Source organism: Phaenicophaeus curvirostris, chromosome 11 (assembly GCF_032191515.1).
Source record: "Phaenicophaeus curvirostris isolate KB17595 chromosome 11, BPBGC_Pcur_1.0, whole genome shotgun sequence".
NCBI lineage: Eukaryota > Metazoa > Chordata > Aves > Cuculiformes > Cuculidae > Phaenicophaeus > Phaenicophaeus curvirostris.
The window spans coordinates 3,653,714-3,672,965 of record NC_091402.1 but is presented as its reverse complement, the minus strand read 5'-3'; the positions used below and the strand labels follow the sequence as shown (position 1 = coordinate 3,672,965).

Below are 19,252 nucleotides of genomic sequence, written 5' to 3'. Positions count from 1 at the left end.
CAAACTATGAGTGTCTATAGTAGACCATACGTGCTCATTAGTACATCCTTTTCTGAAATGCGAGACTTCAGTAGCTTTCTACCAAGTCGAATTTCACACATATTAATGAGAAGCAGCCTAGGAAATGAGGGTAGTTTATTCCTAAGTAAAAGTCTTGCTTAAAACAGTGAAATACACTCAGAGGAAATGAAAACAGCACTAACCACACCGCAAAAGTAGTGCAGAGCATATCCTGGGCTGAGCCTTTATACACAGCCTCCATGGGACTGGCTTACAAAGGTGGCTTTAAGTCAGCATTACACACTGAACTGAGGGATGCGGGGCCATTCGCCTGCCTTCTAACAGCCAGCAAAACCCAGTGCTCTGCATGTTTTTATGATGTCCATTTGCATGTCTAGAACTGATATCCTTAAAACAACTTGAGAATATCCCAACGGGAGAAGAGCAGAACCTGGCCGTATGCATCAAGAAGAAAAAGACGCTTTATGGCTTTAGGGTTGTGCCACTTACTAAAAGCCTGCACTGAAGCTGACAGCATTTTCTATTTGGTTGAAGCAATCAATTAGATCTGTGAACTTAGCTTGGTTGTTACAACAGGGAGATTCTACTACAATACGATTATGAGGATAATACTGTTTCATTTCTATCTAATTAGCACTGAACTGACATGAAAGTAGTGGAAGTCAGGATGTCTTGTAAGAGTTTTTATGTGTAAATCTTTACTTTTATGATTCCAAATACGATATGTTTGCACTGCCGGTGAACCCCATAGTATCTCCTTATTTTTTAACCCTTAACATTGCCTCATCTGTATTATTGCTGTAACTTCTAGCTTATGACATAATTAAAGCAACCCTATTAATTCAGCCCTGCAGAATATCTAATGTACACAACTTTACTACAACTTTTGATTCTGATATGTCTGCTCTGATGCTTTTCCACTTTCAAGCCAAGCACCTTTTTATGACCTTTTACTCACCCTCAGCTTGTAGTTTCTCATGCAATAGAAGTGAGACATGCCTATTTTTAGCACACAAAAATATTCTAGGAACTACAGAACTGTTTGCCATCTCCATTGGTAGAGCCTGATTGTTTTCATTTGTTAGGTGGTGGAAACTACCATGGAATTCAATTATCATTTTATTGTTGATAATGTTTACATTTTTTAGATAATTTCTGCCCAGACTCTGTGTTACTCATGCTGCTCCCTCCTGCCAGACATCCCCCTTAACTTGGCTTTGCACAGCATTAATTGATCATCTTTTTTAATCATCTTTTGGTTATGAAAAGAGTATTCATAATAATTGTGTTTGTACTTCTACTTGTTATTTAATGAAGCTGAAAGATGCTGTCGTTATCCGTGTTTCAATAAGAAGTGGGATAACTTCACTCCCTCTCATATATGCTCTGCACTATTTCAGGTAAAGCACCACACTGGGAAAAATAATAAAGAAGATAAATCTCTGTAATATTAACACAAACTTTTTTCCCATTAGATGTCTATCTTTCTACACAGAATTTATGTCTGAAATGAATGTGGCTATAATATTTTCCACGAAATTATCATGCTGATAAATCTTCCTTGGCGAAGACTGTGGCATGGTGCAAGAACTCAATTCCTTGCTTGACGGATTATTCCAGTAAAAACATGGAGAAAAAAAAAGCTGTACTTATTATTTCAGTAATGAGATGGGGGGGGGGGCATTTTAATCCCTTTTGCTTTGGCAGGCAGCAAACAGGACACCAAATGGGATACCTTTAATAAATAAACCCTGCAAAGTCTCTGATCCACCTACAGCCAAGTCCTTACTCAGCCTCCTCTTACCGAAATCGCTTGGAGTCAAGTCAAGTACAGATAAAGAACTCGTCTCATTTTTTGATCCAAGCTGACTATTACTGAATCCAAACTAGGTTAGGAACCTGACACTGGGGAGAGGTGGGAGTGCGAAGGGACAAAGCAGCTTTGCTTTTGTACTTCTCTTCTAGGCTCTAGCTGTCCAGTAGTCTTATTTTCTCTGCTTACAGGTGCCTCTTGAAAACTTAGGGAAGCTGTTCTAGCATCTGGACATCTCTGGGCTGCCACTGCACTCTTGACATACTACTTTTTACCTAGGAACCTCTTCTCCAAAGTTAACTGGAACAGCCACACAGGGATGCCTCCTAAGCAAGGTAAAATCTCTGGTGTCTGGTTACAGTTGCTTGGCAGTAAACATACGCTGATACAAGATGGGGTGATTATGAATCTCAAATGTAGACTTCATAATCCATTCCATACAGTTCAGAATGACTGCCCAGCACAGAAAAGTTTCAGCCATTTGATCTGATACTCCTCTGGAGTCACAGATCAGGAAGCACCCTGTTAATTGAACAGAATTGCACAAGCATTCAACTGATAGACACATCATGGAAGATTTGGGCTCTTATAGTCCAATCACATCAAATCAATAATTAATATTTCTAGTACTATTTGGAATAAAACACTAAGTAGGGATCTTCTGACACTGGTTCCTAATCATCAAAACTTAAATTTTTTATTCACTTGTGTAAATCACTGTGAGACGCAACAAAAGCCTTTGAAAGCAGGCGAGCACCCATGGCTACAGATTGACTGCAGCAGATGCCCGCAGATCAGACAGCTGATAATACACTTCAGTGTGCTCCAGCGCACTCTCCGGTACAACCCAGGGTACCTCTTGACCTTGGCTTTACATTGTAATGTGTAACCTTAAGACACTGCACAAAAATAGCAGCAGCCCTACAAAACCTGAATAGCCCATTTTAGAGGGATATGAGAACTCCATCAAGTTCGCCTGCACAGGAACATCTACTATTATCATCCTGGTACAGTGCCTAAGCTACTTTACACCCTAGGTTTAGTAGGTTACTCTTCAGCCTTTTGTGTGTGTGTGGTCTTAAAGGCATCCATCAGCAAAGACTGCTCCCTCCTGTGTGAAGTATCTCTGAGGTAATATACAGACCATCAAATAGTAGTGTGACTTTTAACTATGCAGCCAGCTTCACAGAGGTAACAACTGGCTCAAAGGGACAATTGTTGGTGCAATAAAAGGAAATGATAGCTTGAAGATGGAAATAGTGCAAAGTGTTAAAGCATACTGAGCAGCTGGGAGCCAACAGGTTATTCCATAAGGTGTATAAAAATTAGAGAAGAACAGCAAAAAGAGGTTTGGGTGTTGTTTTCAGGTCAAAGAACATGCTTTTTAGAAGACTTTGTTGAGACGTTTTCTCACTCAGGTACACTGTCACAGGTTTTGTTGGATATGACCTCACAGTGCCTTCCTAGGCAGGTTTATCTTACCTCTTTTACCAGACTTCATCTCAGTCCTACAGGACCTGACCCTGATCTGCCAACTGACTTTCTGGCATCACCTCAGACCTGCCTCTTCGTTAGGAGCTTATCTGATGATCCGGACTGCAGGCTGACCCCAGCTGCCACCCCTGGGCTTGCCTGCCTGGCTGCTGTGGGGCTGGGCCCTGCCTGGCCAGATCATTGCCCCATCACCTTGGTATCACGCGTGGTTCCTGGCTCCATGCCCCTGGCAGCAGCCAGTCCCCGCTGGGCCCTGCCAAATAATCTAAGTGTTGCTGCATGGATTTATATATCTCTATCACATAGTCATTTTTCAGACATATTTAAAGGTTTTGGCCTCTTTAGAGAAATAGAAGGATAACCGTGTGGTTAGTAAATGAAGTTCCTTTTGCCTGACTCTAAGTGTGGATGTCTGTGCAACAGTCATGAGGTAACCAATCATTCTTGCATTATTATACACATTAAGTAATTATTTGAAATCTCATCATCTAATTATAACAAACCAAACTGAACTAAGCATCTGTAATCAGTCAGAATGATTGTTTCTCTTCAACCAGAATAATTGTACCCTAGAAGACTGTACGTAGGTAATTTGGCATAGACACAGTGAAAACCGCAATATATATGCGTATATATAAGCCCGCAAAATGATTCAGCCACAAAGCTTGAAAATGTACATTTTACAGAAGAAGCAGGCAGATCCTTCCTGTTATCTGTTGCATCATCCAGTGGATTATGTCTTCTGTACTTCCAAAGTCTCTTAGGGTCACCACTGATGCTTACTGAACCGTCATTTATATGGACTAGCGTTAACCAGTCAGCCTTCCCTTGCTCAATACAACTGGTTTCACTGGGTGTTCGACCAGGCTTCTTTCAACAGGTAGGTTTTTTTAAAGAAACAAACACAGAGAGCTGACTAAAGACTCACTTTGATTCTTTCTGCAGCAGGTGATTCTCTCGCTGCAGATTACTCTTGGTGGATGCTGCTCACCCAGTGGGCTTCAACCAAGTAAAAGACGCTTCTCTTATGTGACACTGTAACACAGAATGTGACAAGCAATCTAGTCATCTTAGACAGAGAATGTCACTCACTGATCTTTAAAAACAAGTACTCTCCGCCTTGGTTATTCTTATACGCCTGGAATCGAATTTACTGCAGAGGCTAAGGCAAAGCACTCAGGAGCATGCAGCACCCATGCAGCAATGGGTGTGTATTCCTGCTCTGCACCAGCCTCCCGTCAGGGTCAAGGAACAGCTGGAGATGGGGAAAGAAACAGGCTACAGCAACCACTAGTTCTGAAACCACTGCTGACAAGTTCTTTCCAACTAAGCCACACTCCAAAAGCAGTGTCTCTTTTGACTACTTATAATCCATAGGGATTATTGAAGATCTCCTTGGTTCTGAAAAATCCCACATACAAAATGAAGTAAGATTTACTTTAACAATAAAAACATGTGGCTGAGAAGCAATGACAATTGCCCAGCAACTGCAATAGTTTTCTACCCACATGTCTGACCACAGAGGAAAACAATGCAAGAACATCGGATGTAAAACGTGATTTGTTGTTTTATGTGGTCTTAAAATGATTTGGCTCTTCGTCCAACACTTCTAAGAAGTCTGCACTAGAAAAGATATATTGCTGAAACAATAGATTACCTTCAACTATTCCTGTACTTCAGTTCCTTTGGGCACTGTTATTCATAAATTGTTCTTCAGTCCTGGAATTTTTGGGGCAGAGCTAACACAACGGAGAAGTCTGGAACTTGTTCAGTGACACATCTTTTCCTCACGCATAAGAAATGGGAAGATTCTGTACTTCTACCTTGTTTTCTGTCTGCTTTGTTTTCTATAGGAAGTATTAACTGAGCCAGGAAGAGATGTCATGCCTCTCACTTTTGTTAACTACAAGAGTATCCTTTGCCTAAATGTCAAAGAGAAACCTGCAAAACAAGAATTGCAAGTTTATTAAGATACAACGAGCCAAATTAATTCTTGAGTTAAGTAGGCAAACCAAATGCTGTTAGAAGACTCTATCTGCTGGGGGGAAATTTTACCCATTGTAATGAAACACAGCTGAAAATATCCAATATTATAAGAACACTGAAATTGTGTTTAGGGCAGTACTGTTTGAGGCAGTATGCTTAGAGAGGATGATTAACTCATGTGTCACCAGCAGTGACACATCTTGACTAAAGCCTTTTCACTCAGGGTTGCCATTTTCGACTAAGAGAGAGTCCAGGATATGATCTGAAGTTCCTTCCACTAAAGTAAACAGTTTTTATTTGTTCAGGGGACTTTACTGGCTGCATCGGTCACAAAAACTTTCAATGACAGTAACTTCAGATTGCCACCAAGACTGAGCTTGGAGTTTCCTAGCCATATGGACAGTACCAGAAGTACAACCAGCAAAACAACAGAAGTTAGGAAAGTTGTATTACAGTTGTTTTGTCAATCTGAAGGGCGTGAGTCCTGTTACAAAGATTCATGGAAAAGTCAGGTTCTGGGACTTTGGGAAAAAATGATAAAATAAAGAGTTGATGAAAAAATTGAGGATATATGATTTTCTCTCTGCATTCTTTCTTAGTGACATGGATCTATTGTTTGGTCGGGTTCTTTTAATGCAGTGTAGGCACATTAGTGATTTAGAAGCTCTGAGTGCTTCCTTAGCAACACACATTATTTTTCTTCCCTTTATCACCTGAAAACATTAGTAATTAAAACTAAAAGTATTTGTGAACAGGACTGTAGTGTAGGCAACCGAGGCAACCAGAGACCATAAGAATCAGGCTGAAATATGACAGCCAAGATGAAAGAAGCGATTAATGGGAAGAAATGCTATTATGAATTCAAAGCTTGTTGGCAATGCTGAAGTTTTTACATTGCTGTAAAACAAATGCCAGAAGGAGAGTTGGCAGAAGTTTTATTGTGACATTATATGGTGACATGCAGAGATGGACCTGAAAGGTTCATCCCCTTTTCCAACCTCGATGCTGATGCAATCCAGGCTGGTTTAGTGCAGTAGAGACTACCGCATGTTATAGAACACTACCATACAAATACAGCACACAAAATAGTAAGAAAACCAAGTCCATCTTAAATGACCCGGACTGAACAACACAAAGGAAGACACGTTGTTACTCATCCTCTAATAAAAGACACCTAACTATAGTGCTATAATATTAGATTTACAGCCTGGGAAAAGGTCAATCCAAAGTGTCTCCACACTCAGCCTCACGCTGGCATTTTGCTCCCGAGTCCCAGGGCTCAGTGGGGCTCTCTGGCTCCTGTAATCTGGCAGGAAGGGAGAGACATTCCAACAGCAGGATGAAATGGTGAAATTCTAAACAAAGTGATGGCAGCCAATCGAATGGAGTGATTGTGGATACTGCTGGCCTGCTGCAGTTCTGGGACACTTGCATGGAAGCTTCTGGTGTGATACCCGATCACTAATCCATTTACATGGGCAAAAGGGAGAGGGGCTTGTGGTGAAAGCTGGGGAAGGACTGCTCACAAAGGCTTGTAGTGATAGGATGAGGTACAATGGCTATAAACCCACGATGAGAGTGGGGAGACACCAGAAGAGGTTGCCCAGGGAAGTGGTGGCTGCCTCTTCCGTGGAAGTGTTCAAGGCCAGGTTGGATGGTGTTTGGAGCAGCCTGATCTAGCGTGACGTGTCCCTGGCCAGTGGGGGGGGGTTGGGGGGGGGTTGGGGGGGGGGGGGCGAGGGGGTGGAAATAGAGGATCTTAAAAAGTCCCTTCCAACTCAAACCGGTTTATGATTCTGAAGCCTTATAGCTAAGCACTAAACCCATGGCTGGGGTTGGAACTGGATGGGCTTGAAGGTCCCTTCCAACTCAAACCACTGTGATCCTATGATCATGGACACTGCTGGCCTGTTGCAGTTCTGGGACACTTGCATGGGACGTTTCTGGTGTGATTGCTAATTCATTTAGAAAGTTCCTGGGCAAAAGGGAGAGGGGCTTGTGGTGAAAGCTGGGGAGGGACTGCTCACAAAGTCTTGGAGTGATAGGAGGAGGAGCAATGGGTGTAAACTGGAGAGGGGCAGATTTAGACTGGACAGGAGGAATTTCTTCACTAGGAGAGTGGGGAGGCTCTGGCCCAGGTTGTCCAGGGAAGCTGTGGCTGCCCCATCCCTGGAGGTGTTCAGGCCAGGCTGGATGGGGTTTGGGCAGCCTGATCCAGTGGGAGGTGTCCCTGCCCATGGCAGGGGTGGAACTGGATGGGCTTTAAGGTCCCTTCCGACCCAGTGATCTGAGCACTGGAGCATCTCCCATATGAGGACAGGCTGAGAGAGTTGGGCTTGTTCAGCCTGGAGAAGGCTCCAGAGAGATCTTACAGCAACCTTCCAGTATCTGAAGGGGCTACAAGAAAGCTGGGGAGGGACTGTTTACAAAGGCTTGGAGGGATGGGATGAGGGGGAATAGACTTAAATTGAAAGAGGAAAGATTTAGCCATTAGGAAGAAATTCTTCACCATGAGAGTGGTGAGGCCTTGGCCCAGGGAAGCTGTGGCTGCCCCATCCCTGGAGGTGTTCAAGGCCAGGTTGGATGGGGCTGTGAGTGGGGGGGTGGGGGTTGGAAGTGGATAGGCTGTAAGGTCCCTTCCGACCCAAACTATTTTCTGATTCTTTATGAGACTCGTGTGAGACTCCAGGAGAGTAAACTTTATACAGTTACTCGTCTCCCGAAGCCACTTCGTTCTCGCGTCGTTTGGCTGTAACGTTCGAACCCCGCAGCCCGAGCTGCCCGCGTCCACCATTTCGCGGCGGGCGTGGGGCGGCCCATCAAGATGGCGGCGGCGCCGCGCGCGCTGCGGCCTGGCGGGAGGAAGCGCGTGTGGAGGCCGAGGGCGGCCCCGTCCCCGCATGCCGGAGCCACGCCGAGCCCCCCAGCAGCTAAAACGCAGCCACCACCCTCCCCGCAGTCCCCTCAGCCGCTGCCCAGAGCTCCCACGCTGCCATTGGAGGACGGGGCGGGGCGGGGGGCGGTCCGGCGGGGCCGTGTGCAGCGCGGGGCCGTGCGCACACCGCGTGTGGCGCAGACTGAGAGGCGCCCTCACAGAGCGGCCTGTACGCGGCGGGGCCCGGGACGGGTGAGCTGGGGGATAGGCGGGACCGGAGCCGGGATGGGGACCCCCGGGCCTCGCCTCATGCTCCCCCCGCCCCGCTCCGGGCCTCGAGCCCATAGCGGGGCGGGGTGGGCATGAGGCGAGGCCCGGGGGTCCCAGGCTTGGAAGGCGAAATTGTGGGAAAAAGGGTCCCGGGAGCGGTGGGAAGCGTGTTATCCCACTTGGGGGGGAGCCTGTTGTCCCGGTTGGGGGGAGGGGAGGGAAGCGCGGGGTCCCGGGAGTGGGAAGCGGCGAGGCCCGTGGTGAGTGTGGGGGGAGGGGGGAGGTTGGGTTTTCCCTGTCGCGGCGGCTCGGGAGGAGGCGATCCGGCGGGGAAGGGGCTGAAATAAAAGTGTTTGTTCTTTTTTCGCACCCAACTCCCTTTTCCCCCCCTTTTTATGTTTGTTTTAATGTTTTTTTTTCCCCCTGGTGGCCGGGCCGCACCGCGTGGCCGCCCACGTGCGGGCGCAGCGCGGAGCCCGGGCCGGACGAGCAGAAGGACGCGTTCTACTCGGTAGAGACATAGAATAGTTTGGATTGGAAAGGACCTTAAAGCCCATCCAGTTCCACACCCCCCCTGCCAGGGGCAGCGACACTTCCCAGTGGATCAGGCTGCCCAAGGTCCATCCAGCCTGGCCTTGAACACCTCCAGGGATGGGGCAGCCACAGCTTCCCTGGGCAACCTGGGCCAGGGCCTCACCTCTCTCGTGGTGAAGAATTTCTTCCTAATGGCTAAATCTTCCCTCTTCCTTTTTAAATCTATTCCCCCTCGTCCTATCACTCCAAGTCTTTGTAACCAGTCCCTTCCCAGCTTTCTCGCAGCCCCTTCAGGTACTGGAAGGTCGCTATTAAGATCTCCCTGGAGCCTTCTCTTCTCCAGGCTGAACAAGCCCAACTCTCTCAGCCTGTGCTCACATGGGAGGTGCTCCAGCCCTCGATTCATTCTTGTAGCCTCTTCTGGACCCGTTCCAACAGCTCCATCTCCTTCTTATGTTGAGGATTCCAGATGAGGTCTCACAAGAGAGGAATAGAGGGGCAGAATCCCCTTCCCAGCTCACTCACTGAGATTCCATTCCATGCGGTGTTAGGCCCTCCCAGTCCACGTTTTCTTCCTCAGGGCAACCTCGCCTAAGAAGCCATCCTGCGCAGTGAAGAGATGAACTGTCTTCTCCACAACTTTAAAAGTTACAGGCTAAACCCGTCAGATTTTTTTTTTTTAAACTGATTTTGTTAACATTCAGACTGAATTTTATGTTCACAGAGTGGTAAAATTGTTTAGTTTAAACTTAAAACTTCATGCAGATAGTTATAGAAAATAAAAAGGGAGGGTGGTAGGAAATTACTTGATAGGAAGTTATTTAGTAGGAAATGTCTAGTTTGTCTATATTAACTAGTATGGGCAGGCAGAAAGTGCTACGGTCACTTTTTTTTGAACTTTTGGTCTCCTCCCAATTTGTGTCAACAAAGCTGTCTTAAGAATTACTAGTCTGATTGAAGTCCTGATGTCTCTTTGACCTGGCTTCTGGACCCTCAATAGGGATCCAAGTTTTGAGTTTTAGTTAATGTTCAGCATTCTGGGATCGGCTTGCCTGTGGAATGTATTGAGGGACCCAAATGGAGGGCTTGGGTTTCCACTTCTGTGGGTTTTCTTGAAGTTTCAAACTACTTATTTTCTGAATACTACTTCCAAAGGAATATTGTTACCTGCTAATCAGACAACTTAGTTTTAGTGAGGACAAAATCCGGAGACAGGAGCATTGCTAACTGTAGCATGTTTTCAGGTTACTGGTGTGGAAATCAGCCAGCTGAATACTGAGTAGCTTTGGTTGACAGTCACATCTCCTGTGTTCGAGAATTTTCAAGCATGTTTCTTAGGAAATAAAAACTCTTCACAAGTAGCATTTCTCTTTATATGAGTAATATTCTGATTTCTCTTTTGAAACTAAATGCTAGCGCTTCTGTTAGCAGTCCTTTCTGCTTTTCCATTTCTTACAGGAAAGCAAAGCTGTGCTTCCTGTTGCATAAGTGTTTTCTTCGCTGTGTTCAGGCTGGCTTATCAGATTCAGGTGTGGCATCCTTAGGTTGGTCACCGGCAGCCTGGAAAGGGCGGGCTGATTCCTCACCGTTTGCCTCTGATGCAGTTGACTTCCCAAAGAGCTCTCAAGTACCCTGGCTTTAGCAGTGGCTTTTATCTAGTCTGTCGTTTGATTGAGGGAACAAAGTCCTGTTCATACTAAGTGGAAGTAAAACTTTATAAAGAAGTGCCTGGTAAGTATAACGAAGATGATTGCCCTGATACATTGTGCTTTTATTTTTAACAAATTTAACAAATTCTAAGGAACAGCTAGTACCCAGAAGAATTGCAAATGATTTTAGTGGTGAAGTTCAGTTTCATTTCTACTCTGAGGGGCTCAAGTTTTGCTTTTGTTTTTTAAAACAGACTTCTTCCTCAGGGGGCACCTAGCCTAAAAGCCATAAAATAAGGAGCATTACAGTGGAGCTTGGTTGTAGTTCTTCGTCTCATCAGATCTGGATGAGCTACTAAAGCAGAACTGGTTGTCACCTAATCTTATGTGTAAAGACTAGGGATTAATTGTGCCTCTCCTGTTTAAAAAGTTTTGAATGTGTATTAACTGCAGTGGTCTTCCACATTTGATACAAGTAAGTATCTAGTTTCTGGTATCACTAGAAGAGTTGCAAAGAAACTTTATGACTTTAAAGTCTGATGCTAAAGTTGCACTCAAAAGCTTTAAAGCCGACCTAGGAAACCGGCGTGGTGGCACCTCTCACTAAGATCTTTGAGCTGTTCTCGGCCTGTGGCCTGCAGCAGTAGGGCATTCGTGCAGATCAAAGTCCAAAATTCTAATAATGTTTTGATGAGTAGCTGCAAGGTGATGTGTTTTGGTGTCAGACTACAGTTGGAGCTCTGTAAGAGTTCAAGTAAATTATTGCCCCCTCTCTTCAGTAGAAAGGGAAGGTTTGAGGTGACTAGACTTGTGTTTTTTCCAGTTTGGGGATCTGGTCTGTGAGGCAGTGGCTCAGTCTACTTTGCAGAATTTGACCTGGCTCAGAAATGCTAGGTGAGGCCAAAGTTCTAATTCGTTTTCCATTATTACTTTTCCTGTCCCGGTGAGGTTAAAGTCTAGTTCTGGGATGCAAGGGTGCTAGGGGAGGTGGGAGGCTGCTTTGTATAACATGCTTTCGTAGTTGTGACTGGGTGAAAACTTTACAAGCAGACTTAAACAAGTCGCCTTGTTGCAGAAGCCTTGCTTGAGGTGGCCTTGAGAGATAAAAGGAACTGCTGGAAAGTTGCCTGTCATGACAGAACGGAGGAGTATTGACTAATAGAGGAGAATTTGATCTGGCGTGTTTTTTACTGTACTCCTTTTTTTTTATCTTGGAAGTAACTGAAAAGTGTGGTGGTGTCTGAGCAGCCTGGAGGCTGTCCATTTAAGGACCTTTCTTCTGAACCTGCCTTTTCTGGATATTGCTCCTTAAAGGTGCCTGTTGGCTTCATCTGAAAACTAAATCCTTCTGTTGGTTTTTAAAACAGTTTATACTGATGGGGAATTTTGTCCCATGTAAGACTTCTTAGAACGTAGGGCACGTAGATGTAGCATCAGCTGCCTCTAGCTGGTGAGCTTGCATGGAGTTCCAGATCCTTTACGGGAAGAATGCAGAGTTAAACATGAAAACATTGGTGAAGAAAAATCCCAGGCAAACTGTTTGATGCTTTGCGTATACTTAAGCTGTCTGAAGACTAAAGCAGTGCGGTTTGTAATCAAACTTCTATGGCAGCTGTAACCTTCAGATATCTGTGTTGGGGGGAGGGGGTAGGGAGCTCTGAAGGTAAAGATTTTTAAATAAATCTTTCAGTCTTGGAGGATAGTTGTGCAGACCCCATTTGTATGACTTCAGATTCCTTACTCTGGTTGCATAATTTCACTTTACCAGTTTGCCGTATACCAAAGCAAAAGAAGCTTCAGGTTTTTCCTCTTGAAAGAGCAGTTAAAAAGGAAACAACTTTGAATCAGATGCAAAACTTATCTTTTCAGATTCCTTTAGGGCAGTAAGCGGGGAACTTTCATCTGTGATGCAGGTCCTGATCCTGGCTGGCAGTTTGACAGATAACATTTAGTATAAAAACTTTTCTACTGTGTATCTGAGGCAGGTCTAGCTCACATATTAAACATCCGTCTTTTACTGTATATTAATGTGTTTATGTTAGGTTGTTACTGGTAACTGCCCAGAGTATTCAGTCCTGTCACATCATGCTCTAGTCCAACATTTGTGGTTTGAATGAAAGTCTGGTAGCTGTTAATATCTCTAAAGACGTATTGCAATTCCATTACCTGTTGGCGTACTGTTTTGCTCTTTTTAACAGGTCTTGCTGTTGTTCAGTAATATTTTTATGTGGAGATTAAGAGTTGCAAGTTGAGTGAAGAATGCGTGTTGGTATATAATTCAGAGACCCCCATCTTGTCCCTCCAGGAATTAAAGGCAGCAGCAACTATTGTGCCTTAGCCCAGCTCCTACAGTTGGCTTTGCTCCTGTTTTTCCTGTTCTGTGGTGTCAACATGGTTGCTATGAAAACAGGGATAAACAATAGCACACTGTGTGCCAGCTGCTGCCACCATAGTAGGCAGCTCTTCACCCTTGAGTGTCCGAGTAAGGTAGCTTGAAATCTTGAACATGGAGGTGAAGAAGAGAAGACCGAGTTCCGTCTCTGAAGTGCTCAGACAGCTAGTTGTTTTATTCTCGTTAGCATCTGTTCAAGATCTTGCATGCTTTCATTGCAGAATTTAAGAGGAAAGAACATAATCCTGTTCAGCTGGAAGGTAGATATGGGATTACAGAAGTGGTGTACTAGAGTGTGTATCTTTCTAAATTCTCAGGCTTCTGCCATGGTTGGGAGGATGGATGGTCACTTTATGCTGAAGATAATTAACTGTTTTGGAGAAGGAGTTGCTAAAAAACCACGGTCAACTTGTTCAACACTGGAATGCTTTGAAAATCACTCTAAATAAAAATTTGTGGTTTTATATATATTCCACTTAAGGGCTAAACGTCAGGATGCTAATTCTGGCTCCTTCAGGCCATGTGGTGTTCTTGCTGCATCGATAGTGGCTTTATTGAGGACAACTCATGAACGTTCTTGGTAACCTGGGATGATGGATGTTTTGGGGTTGGGGGGAAGCATTGTGGTAGGGTGATAGGATTGTTTTGATGGGGGATAAGGCGTACTGACCAAACAAGTTAGATAATGAATGATTCTGTTTCTGTTGGGTTAAGAGTCGTGAACTGCGAAGGGAGCACGTGGTGTATTTGAAGTTAAGGAGACTTCTGACACGCGTGCTTTTAAACCGGCGTACTTTAAACTTGTCTTCAGGTGCACTTCGAAAAGGACTCCAGTTTAAATGTTAAACTTCCTTGTTCTTTTATTTTTAGTTCTGGAAGTCTTGCATAACTGTTTAATGGCTTAGAGGAGTTATGGTGCTGTGACCACAGCCTGTTCAACCTACCCCATCTGAGCTGCTGCTTCAGTGTCCTTCCTGCTCAATGAGATGCATACCTCCTTTCCCCAATATGGGCAAAAGAAGGGCTTTATTCTGTCTCAGACAGGCATGCCTTGCTGATGTTGCCGTAGCGTTCTACGGATGTTTTCCAAGTGAGCCTTCTAGATATCTGGCAAGTAACAACTGCTAGGAAGAAATAATTTCTAGAGAGAAGTAGCTGGCCTTTGAGCTTAACTGTGAGGAGTAGGGAAAGAGGGCACATAACTAAAAGAGAGCAATGCAGAGGCAGGTGAGAAAGCAGTTAAAGGCATCTGTTGCTTCTTTTCCCAGTTTCTAAGCATTTTGTAAGTTTTTGAAGTGAAGGTTGGCTGCAAAAACTAATTAGTGGAAAAGTTATGTTGTGCGCTGTTTCTTTGGCTGATCAAGGCTGCTTTACTGCAAGCAAGGCAGAGACAAACTTTCATCTCCTGCAGTGGTTTTAATAGTCCGATCAGATGCTGTACAGGGAAGTACTGAGTTAACCACAAGTCTGTTGTGATTTGCGTTGCCTTCGCTGGGACAGTGGGAACCCTCACCTGGCCTTTGGTCAGGGCAGGAGTAGGTGTTCTAAAAACGTCCCTTCCTCAGACAGGTGATCTGCAGCCATGAGCAGCAACGAGTGCTTCAAGTGTGGACGTACTGGCCACTGGGCTCGGGAGTGCCCCACTGGAATTGGGCGCGGTCGTGGGATGAGAAGCCGTGGCAGAGGTGATTGATCACTGTGGTTTTCAGTTCTTTGTGCAGTAAGATCTCTAGCTGACTGTTCTGAATAGAATTTAAAAATGGCTCTGCTAGTCTGAATTGAAGAAGTTAAAACACCGGTTGGTAATAATTTCACTGGTTCTTGCCTGTGCGTAAGAACTGTGCCGGGGTCTCCAAGGATGAGTTGTCAGTTTGGCTGGGGTTGTCCTTGGTTAATTCTTAAGAATATTTGGAACTAAATCCTTAAACCTTATTTTTTTCTCCCATTACCCATTTCAAGCAGGCTTCCAGTTCATGTCTTCGTCTCTCCCGGACATCTGTTACCGCTGTGGTGAGTCTGGCCATCTTGCCAAGGACTGTGATCTTCAGGAGGATGGTAAGTATCAATAAATATTCCATCTCTTCAACCACATGGACACAGATCTGTGGTTGAAGAGAGGGATATAGTACACTGGTAGTTACTGGAAGCAAGCTGTACGTGTCCCTTGCTCGAAGCATGCTACAGCTCACGCTACCAAGGTTTTATAGTCTTGTTTGGTATCTTTTTCTTATTGTGGAAGCCTGCTATAACTGCGGTAGAGGTGGCCACATTGCGAAGGACTGCAAGGAGCCGAAGAGGGAGAGAGAGCAGTGCTGCTACAACTGTGGCAAGCCCGGCCACCTGGCTCGTGACTGTGACCATGCAGATGAGCAGAAGTGCTATTCTTGTGGAGAGTTTGGACACATTCAAAAAGACTGCACCAAAGTGAAATGCTATAGGTAAGAACTGACTGCAGGATTTACCTTAAGTGATAGCTATGTTCTGTATCTAGTTTTGGTTAGGAAGCGAAGGTTAAGTTTTGACCAGGTAGCTCGTTTCTTTACACAGTTATCTACTGTTGTTTGAAACTAAGACTTGAACGCCTGTTGGCAAAGGCCAGAATGGTGCAGATATTAAATCACTTCAGCTGTAGAGAAGAAAGGGCTGTGTCTTTTACAGAAGGTAACGCAAAGTAGCACAAACTTAAATTTCAGGAGGGTGCCCTGTATCTTAAGCTGGAACTAACAAACTCCAGCTGCACAAACCCAGCATCAACGTCCTTAAGATGCCTTAGTTATAGGAACCACACGTAAAAAGCAGACGTTCAATCAGTTTGAAATGTTGGCTTGAAAACACTATCTGGTTTTCAAATGTAGGCCTATAGCAGAAAACAGCACGTTCCCGAGTGTGGTATTGGACACCCCCCACCAAGGTTTCCTCCTGTGGATGAAGAAAGAAGCGTCGTGCATTTGAGTTAAATCCAATTACCCTCAAAATGAGGCTACACTGCAGACAGGAGCATTGGAGCAGGCAAAACCTGACAGACAGTGGAAAAAAACCCAAACCTTCTGTATTTGACGTACAGTGGTCTTGGCAGTTATGGTGATTAATGGGAGTTGGATCAGTTAGTGAACAGTTCCTGGCTGTGGTGAAGATGAACTTGCCTCATGTCAAAGAGTTCTGGAACAGCGAAGCAGAAGTCTTGAATGCGGAACTAGTGCTGCATGAAATTCCAGTATCAAACATGCTTGACAGAACAGGATTGCTGTTTTGGTGACTGCTCTGGATGGTTCTGATAAAACTGCTTGCTTTTTTCCAGGTGTGGTGAAACTGGCCATGTAGCCATCAACTGCAGCAAGACCAGTGAAGTCAACTGCTATCGTTGCGGCGAGTCAGGGCACCTTGCACGGGAATGCACAATTGAAGCTACAGCCTAATTATTTTCCTTTGTCGCCCCTCCTTTTTCTGATTGATGGTTGTATTATTTTTCTCTGAATCCTCTTCACTGGCCAAAGGTTGGCAGATAGAGGCTACTCCCAGGCCAGTGAGCTTTACTTGCCGTGTAAAAGGAGGAAAGGGGTGGAAAATCAACTTTCTGCATTTAACTACAAAAATGTTTATGTTTAGTTTGGTAGAGGTGTTATGTATAATGCTTTGTTAAAGAACCCCCTTTCCGTGCCACTGGTGAATAGGGATTGATGAGTGGGAAGAGTTCGAGTCAGACCAGCAAAACCCTCTCTGGGTTACATGGAAGTGATCCTATGCAGGAGGAAAGAAATTCTGGAAGTGTCTAAACTTCCTCATAATTTTAATTTTATTGCAATGGCCTTGGATTGTCTGACCTCAGTAGCTGTTAACACCAAGTAATACATGTATCGGGCCCTACCTAGAGCATATAGCTGAGTGGGAGTAAACAAACAAGATGCACATGCCTGTTGATGGCCATGAGAGAGAGAGAGAGAGAAATCAGAATAAACCTAAAAGTAACAGTAATTCAGTCAGCGAATGTTCATGTTGGAGCTACGGAACGTAATGGGAAACTTTGGAATAAATACTGCAAAGTGAATCTGAAGCCCAGCCATCAGTGCTCATAGCATATACACAATTTGGAGCTATTCAGGAGTTGCAAATAAATGCATTTTCACAGAAATCAAGATGTTATTTTTGTATACTATATCACTTAGACAACTGAGTTTCATTTGCTTGTAATCAGTTTTTAAAGTAAGATGGTAAAAGCAATTGAAGTCCTAGAACATAGAAAATGTAATTTTAAACTATCAATAAAGCTGGAGGAGGAAGGGGAGTTTGGCTAAAGTTCCTTCTGTTTATTTTTTGGTTTTCATGTACACAGTGCAAAATAACATTAAAAAGGGGTATGCGGAGGTGCACAACTTAGTTTGGACTTTTCTTTCATGCTGTGTTAAGTTTCCCTCCAGTACCATCGAAACATACCTGTGCAGTCCTTCCAGACCGAGCCTGTCAGCTTGTGTCCACGGAATAGGGTGTGTGGCCTCAGAGCGTGCTGGTCTCATCCCTGTGGGTATGGTTGAAGCTCTGCTCCCCAAACCACTGAAGACGCGATCTGTTGGTGGCCATGTGTCTTCCTGGGCTGTGCTAGTTCAGTTCAGCACTAAAAAGGGCTGTGGAGCAGCTGGTATTCCAGGCACTTCCTATTCCCATCTGTCGATGTACTGTGCAGAGGGACAAAGGGTTGGGAACAGTTACGGAATTAACCAGGCAAATGAAAAGGGAGCTGGAGAAGAGTGCACCTTGAGCACCTCTGCTCAATAAAGGAGTCATGACAGGAAAAGGGTGGCAGCCCTTGGCTGAGCTGAAGTGCCTTGAGCTCTCGGCTGCCTGCGGTGCAGATCACATGTAACCTGTCCAGGCTTGATGAGGGCTGGTGCTGTGCTCAGTTGGTGCCTGTGTCTCCACACGCCGGCTAAAGCCATTCCCATTGCATCCCAGCGTGGGTTTTGTGGTCTGTGTGTGCCATTGCGGTGAAAAGCTGCTGGTGGGCCGGGAGGCGCTTAGCTCTTTTTATTTCCCAGCAGATTGGACCTAAAATGTTAGATCATAAAGGGAAAGAAGTTCCAGGGAATAGAGGTTACAAATATTTTTTCCATTATATTGGAACCACGGCTGTTGAAGGTGCAGTTGTGCAGTGATGCCCCAAGAGGCTGTGATCGGCCGGGAACAGCTTTCGCTGTGGCTTTCAGCAGGGGGGATAGCGTCTTGGTGAGGCTTGCAGAGCAGGGAGAATTTCCCAAGTGCTGAACTAGGGGATCCCAGTGAGGAGCCAGACCTGGGAGCATTAGAAATGGGAAAAGCAGGTGTATTGCCTGGTAATCATAAGGTTGTTTCAGGAAATGTGGTATCTGAAATGTGTGTGTCCAAGAAAATGGTGATGGTCACCCCTGCTGTGTCACGCTGGGTGGGCTCTGATTAGGTTGTTGCTGTTCTGCAGTGGGGAAATCCAGGGTTCCTTAATGCTTCATGAAATAAAGCATTAAAAAGATTGGAAGTTTTCAGCCTGGTTTGATGTTCAAAGCCTGTGGAAAGCCTTGAGCCATAGTTGACGGAGGAAAAGAGGAGAAGGTGGCTGGAACACCAGTGGCTGAGCAGGATTTGGAGAGGCTGAGCTGGCCCTGCTGTGGAGATGGGAAGCAGCAGGCTGTTGAGAAGTCTCTTCATTCAGAGCACTCAGGGGGAATGTTCTTGTACCGCTTTGCTAAGCAGAAGAAAACGTGTGTTTGCATCTGCCTGGTCCGTGTGGCATAAAGACGTAGAAAGCACAAGCAAGAGCGCATGAACCCACAACTGCGACGGGGACTGCTGTCACCGTTAGATGTGGTTCTTTGGCCACATGCCTTTTGGCCCAGCTGGCTGCAGAAGAACAAAGCTTTCCAGCACTGGTAGAACCAAGGACCAGGGCAGAGGTTCTCACTCAAGTTGTGTTGTGGTTTTGAGTGGGGCGCGTGTTTGATTTCAGTTCGCTTTTTGTTGTAATAGCTGCTGTTGGGAGTATGAATGAATTTCTGAGTCTTAAACACAGTTGCCAAACCCCTTGTGAAATTCACACTTGTAACAGGTGGCTTGTCTGGGGGTCATACAGATGTGTTAGTACAAATTAACTGTCTTTGCATGCAATTATCTTAGTCAAACATAGAATCATAGATTAGTTTGGGTTGAAAGGGACCTTAAAAGTCCATCCAGCTCCAAACCCCCTGCCATGGGCA

The 19,252-nt window shown here is 45.0% G+C and overlaps 1 protein-coding gene across 4 annotated transcripts; it reads left to right on the top strand.

The window, feature by feature from the left end:
- The first annotated feature begins 8,325 nt into the window (after positions 1-8,325).
- Positions 8,326-17,404, top strand: CNBP (CCHC-type zinc finger nucleic acid binding protein). 4 transcript variants are annotated; one of them, XM_069865711.1, is made up of 5 exons: positions 8,326-8,441; positions 14,600-14,719; positions 14,997-15,089; positions 15,271-15,472; positions 16,333-17,404. In XM_069865711.1, exons 2-5 carry the CDS (start codon positions 14,617-14,619, stop codon positions 16,448-16,450), a joined length of 516 nt encoding a protein of 171 aa, XP_069721812.1. In that variant the 5' UTR covers positions 8,326-8,441; positions 14,600-14,616; the 3' UTR covers positions 16,451-17,404. The 4 variants fall into 4 exon arrangements, with proteins under 4 accessions (XP_069721812.1, XP_069721810.1, XP_069721813.1 ...); XM_069865709.1 differs by having other exon boundaries at positions 14,994-15,089; XM_069865712.1 differs by having other exon boundaries at positions 8,327-8,441; positions 15,274-15,472.
- The last annotated feature ends 1,848 nt before the right edge of the window (positions 17,405-19,252 follow it).